The sequence below is a fragment of the Panulirus ornatus genome, chromosome 6, assembly GCF_036320965.1.
Source record: "Panulirus ornatus isolate Po-2019 chromosome 6, ASM3632096v1, whole genome shotgun sequence".
NCBI classification, from domain to species: domain Eukaryota; kingdom Metazoa; phylum Arthropoda; class Malacostraca; order Decapoda; family Palinuridae; genus Panulirus; species Panulirus ornatus.
The window spans coordinates 9,084,930-9,090,929 of record NC_092229.1 but is presented as its reverse complement, the minus strand read 5'-3'; the positions used below and the strand labels follow the sequence as shown (position 1 = coordinate 9,090,929).

At 34.6% G+C, this 6,000-nt stretch overlaps 1 protein-coding gene across 14 annotated transcripts in view; it reads right to left on the bottom strand.

Annotated features, from left to right (window-relative positions):
- Positions 1-1,529: 1,529 nt before the first annotated feature.
- The window catches only part of tun (N-terminal glutamine amidase tungus), a 155,124-nt gene continuing 150,653 nt past the window's right edge, over positions 1,530-6,000 (bottom strand). For all 14 annotated transcript variants that reach the window (XM_071662479.1, XM_071662487.1, XM_071662482.1 and 11 more), the window contains one exon: positions 1,530-4,624. In XM_071662479.1, the coding sequence (XP_071518580.1) occupies positions 4,518-4,624 (107 nt within the window). In that variant the 3' untranslated portion in view covers positions 1,530-4,517. The remainder of the gene's footprint in view (positions 4,625-6,000) is intronic.

Genomic DNA, 6,000 nt, shown 5'->3' with positions numbered 1-6,000 from the left:
GGATAACAGATACTCTCTCACACCTATGATAGTGCTTACACAAGACATTATGGTCAAACATTTACTAGTATAAGGTACACAAATATATAGACATAGGTGAGAAAGGGATGCATAATTTTGTAAATTCACCCATAACCTTGGAAACCCTGTTTAAACTTCCTTTTAAGTATGGATAAAACTTTTGACATACTGTTTTTACTAGTTTAATCAAAAGACAAACCTAATGTGCATTATGTATCTGAAGATTTCCTTGAGGTATTGTATGGGATGTTAAGCATCCATTTGGCAATATAGCTTTGTTTAGGTTTCCATTATCAACCTATATAAAGCTCCGAGCTGATTTAGAAAAAAATTACCCATTTCAAAAAACAAATTATACCTTAAAAATACCAAATAGTTTTTAAGTGATTCTATTACTGTATAGCCTTTAATATCTCTATTTGTTAACAGCCTCCTCAGAGCCAACATCTGTTCTTTTGGTGCAGTTCATTCTTAATATTTTTCAAAAGTGTGAAATGTGTCTTTAAAGAAGCTCTTCCAGTTAGAGAATTATGTCTCATAGTTTTATCCTTAGTCTTCAGACAATTGTGAAGTTCTAGCAGACCTTTGTATGATGATTCATGTACCATGGTAGGATCATCTAGCTTTTATGTTTTGATCACCTTACAAAATTTTAATATGTTGACATTTTCTGAGATTGTAGAATATGCTACAGCAGCATTATTGAATATGAGATCCACAAAAACTCCTTAAGGTAAAGTTAAATGAATCATTTAAGTTAAATGGAGCAGTTTTTCTTAAACATCCTTTTTATCTAGTTAGAGCAAGAAATTTTGAAGTTATATAATGTCAATAAAGTTACCATAATAGTAGAGTAGCAATGAGGATCCTCAAGACCCAACAATCAAGGTGAATGTTTTCACTGACAGCTGTTTCAAGAAGAGTTCTTAATAGAGTTTGTAAGGGACTTGGGGCATTTCACTTCTTAACCTTTTAATTAATCTGATATGGTAATGAGAATCATGTAAATCCCATGGAAGAGCTTTATGAAGGAGGTGCCCTGGTTGTCATTACAGAGCTTAAATTTACTGTATTAATCAAGATTGATAATGTCTCTTAAAGCATAGAGGTTACACTCATTCTTCTACCCTGAGGATGTAATCTGGCCAGCACTGTTAAGGAAATCTAGCATCAACTCTCCAGACTTATTTCTTACATAAAGCTCTAGTCCTGATTTACAAAACTGAAAAATAATGTATCTTTAGAAGAACATCCATAATCTCAATCTTCAAGCCACTTGTTAACAAAATAAAACTAAACTTGCATATTCAAAGCATGCAGAACCTAACCCTAAAATTTTGATAACTGACCATTTCCACATATACTAATCTTAAAAGACCAAATAACAATGTACAAAACAATTGCATGACTTGGAAATACAGAAAGTAAAAAAAATCTATCATTCATTTGCATTACCAAGTAAAAAAGTGTAAAATGAATGTAAGGATGTGTAAAATGAATACAAGGTAGCACAGAATCAACATTTATATAAAAAGTAATAAGTACACAATGTCTTCAAAAACTAATACTGAAAACATGAAACATTTTGAATCCGCTTCTATGGGTTCAGCACTGGTTAGCTAAACCCACCCAACAATTGATACTGTTACCTGAAGTGATCTGTATATCTTGCTGTATGTCCAAATAGCCCTTCTCTTTGTACCACAGGGTGGTTTATCAGATTCTCTACCACATTACTCCCATCAGTATAAAATCTCAAAACTGCACACTCCCACCTCTGTCCTTCACACATGAAGTTTAGAGAAAATTTTGATAAAATACTTTTTAAAATCAATATGATACAAATTGCTTACTAACTTTCTGTGAAGAGACTATACAGGTCAGGATTCAAAAATTCATAATGCTTGGGACAAGCAATGTGTGTTTTTTCAAATTCAGGATTTTTTGGAATGGGCCAACAGACTGAGGTATGAAAATGCTGTAACCTTAAAAGAGCATTCTATATACCATATGAAGGTTTAAATGTTATTTGTAATATATGTAAATACATACACTAGGGCCCTGCTTAAAGTGCCCCCATAGATAGCTGATTCATCAGAGAGCTCTTTGTCCTGGACAAATTCAAAACATGTTAGACCAATGGTGTCTGGTAAAAAGGTCTGTAGGTGTTTGTGGAGGAAATGTGACTTACATGTCAAGAAAAGCTATCACTTTGGATGTTAAAATGCAAGTGATAAGGCAGGTGAACAAGTAGTGGATGTGGGTCAAAGGATGGACAGTAGAGACATTTGTGGCCAATCTTAATCCATTCACTGAGGCTGGTGAATATACATCACAGCATTACATTTTTCTGTTCGCTGCGTCTGGTGGATATGATAAAAAATTCTTGAATCACTCCCTATGTGCTGATGCATAACATATAGCTCCTAAAGCTCATCATGGCATCCTACACATTGTTACCAGACACTGCAGTCTAAATTTTCTCTACAATAAAAAAGTGATCAACTAACATAGAAATGTCATGGAAACTTGAGCGAAATCTGTACCTTCTCATTATGTAACAATTTGGGAAGTTGTAAAATTCTTACAAAATTAGATATTGTGATGAAAACCCTTAGTAAACATATTTCTTTGAGACAAAAACATTTCCAAAAATATCACACATCTTACTACTTATGTCTTAAGAGTACTCCTGACATAACTCATGTGCCTGGCATCATATCAGCATAACTTAAAAGGGCACACAGCATATGCAAGCAATTTCTCACCAGTTTGAGTTGTATATCACTTTATTTAGAAAATAAGTTTTTTACTTAATCCTCAACTTATGAAGAATATTTCAAAACATGAATATCTACACAAAGTGTACCATGGATATTATGACTGCTGCAATGAAAGTTTTATTAATTACCAATGTTGAAACAAAAACCTAGCTTACTCAATAAGGTGTTTATCATGTGTATTATTATTTGAGATATTACTGTTACCCCAGTGAAAATATATTGTTCAAACATAAGAAAATCATGTCAGGAGCAAGTTTCCATATATACAGTGATATAATGACCCCTCTTAGAGCTAATTCAATTAGAATCCCCTTCTTCAGGAATACATCCTGAGTGATAGATATAGTATGGAGTACTTTATAATACATTTACTCAACATTTCTTGAAATCACTATACGATAATTAGTCCAAATAATTTTTTGATAAGTTGCCATCATTCTCCAGGAATACATCCTGACAGGGTTTGGAGTATCTATAATACACTTATTAAACATTTCCTGAAATCACTGTACAATAATTACCCCAAATACTTCCTTGATACATACCCATCACTTATTATGTGGACTAAGGTATGGGCTGGCAGTTACATAAAAATAGTAAGGGTGGCGTCAGACACAGCTGAGGCAAGGACATCATGAGAGGTAGGAGGCAAATCTTGCATTTCAGGTGTTATAAAAGCTGGGGTCGATGTGCATGGACGATCATCACAGCTAAGCTCTGGCTCGGTAATATCATGCACAAATAATGGGCTTGGAGAAAGAGTTGGGGTTGCACATTTTTGGATATTTGCCATGCTTTGAAGTCCAGTTCAGTAATGTTTGTACAATATAATTTCTTTGATAAAATAATCCATAAAATCAAAAGTTTTACCTAACAAATCTTGAGCAAATTTTCTGGATTTTTGAAGTTTCTGAAGTCTGGATTTTTGGTCATACTTGGCCTGATCTATTAACTCTTAAATATAATAATCAACTCAAAAGGTTTGCCAAGGAGATAAAATGCATTCCGTGAAGGCAACAGAGTACTGAGTAGCTTATTACTAATAACATATATATGAAAATCTGTCTACCTGAACACAGTAATCATGCAGGGTTCCCACTCCACTGTTCATATGAATTCAAGAGTTTTACTAAGAATTTTAAAGCTTCTGCATATAGGCATGTATTACCTTTTCATGAACTCAACCTTTCTGTAATGAAACCCCACTTCCTAATGCATTTAAGGTAACAGCCAATCATACCTAAAATATAATAAAGTTTTCGTGGCTACAACTGCCTAAACAAGTGGGAGGCACACTGAAATAACCAGATCATAAGCTGCCTGCCACCATGCTGATAATTTTCAAGGACTGCTGAACTTTCAGGATCCTAAAAAGAGTGTGAAAACAAACCAAGCATTTTCAAAATTTTCTAGCACCTGTGGGAACCCTGACACTGTTACTCATACTGTCACTGGAAAAGTGCAGATGCAACATCACAAGTTATGTTTTTCCTGCAAAGATTTTAAAAAGAATTATCAAAAACATATATCTAAAAAAATAAGCAGCTGCAAATCATAATATTATGACTACATTCAGCTAATCCCACATCAAAAACTTTATCATGACCAGCTTCAGTGAAAAGTTATGATGGGTTTTATACAGAAAAATTTTCCATAAATCAAATATAAGTAAAATCTTCATGAAAAGGGTAGTAGTGTTTAGGTATAGACATATTACATGTTCTTGTAGAATCTGCGTACAAAATCTTGAAGATTATACACTGTACCAACTCCCCGCTTTGAATCCATGCAGATGAATTCGTCAAGGTTGTGCACACACTCTGGAGGAAGAAAAAAGTTAAAAGTTAAAGATTATTTCACAATTAAATAAAAGTTTTCACTCTAAGGAATGTATTTCTGAGTTTACTAGTTAAGAGATTCTAACTATCGACATCTCCCCCAATGCGCACAACAATTAGCCACAGAACATTAAGCTATTATGTACTGTAGTGATTCATAGTTTCACTGGCAGAATATAAATGCATGGTATCAAAAGAATGCACACTGGTGTAATTCTGAGTTTACTGGTAATGAGATTCTAATCTTGGCACCCCCCCCCAACACGCACAATACTTAATACAACATTAAACTGCCTTGTATTGTAATGATTTAAAAAGTTTTCACTGGCAGGCAGAAGATTAATGCATGGTATCAAGAGAATGCACATTTGGCCATCTATGGATCAAAACAATCTAGACTATATGACCAATATGAAAACAGTTGGCTAACACCTAGAAACAGCATTCAGTTTGAAAAAGTCATGTATCTAGACACATACACCTCTAGATCAATTCAAGGTGAGTTACAAGCTTTTGGCAGGCTAAGCCTGTCACACTTCTGGTGCTTTACCCTAACCATACCCATTTACCTACCAAATGGGTGACTGTGTGCTATATGCCTGTGCTGGGGATTGAACCCAGGCCTGGCAAGAGTCCATGCTGCAAACACCACCACCAAATGGCAAAATATGTTAGTTTGTATTTACAAGTACATCATTATTTACCACATTTCAAAATGATTGAAAGGCATATCAGAGATACTTATGGGAGCAGAGACTGTAAGAATATCACCCTTGAGGTAAAGTCCGAGGTGCTTAAGAGGTTTAGTAATGGTCAAAAACTCATGGATATAGCCAAGTCTGAGGGTTCTTGCTCAGAATGGCACAGATATTTTCTTAATATATCAAATAGTCTACTTTTAATATAAAGTATGCTTGGATATCTTACATATGTGTACTTATCATCCTTGCAGTATTTCATTGATGTAACAGTAAGATACTACTGCACTATGGTTGCTTTGTATCCCATTCATTGGCAGATAGCATGTAAACAAAATACCTGTACTGTACAGTACAGCACACTGTAATATGTAACAGAGTACTCTGGGACACAAAAGCTATAGCTCTTGAAATCAAATTGGTGGTGCTGAGGAGGTTTGATTCTAGTCAGAAACTCTTGGTAATATCCACCATATGGTAAAATATATTCATATCCCACTCACAGGCAGACAGCTTGTAAACAAAGTACCTGTACTGTGGGCAAATTGCAGTTTGTAACAGAGCATCTACTGCAGCTAAAATAAGTGCACACATTTCAGAATGTCTAGAAGGATATTTCACCATGTTCAGGGGGTTGCATGATGTAAGACTATTGCTCTA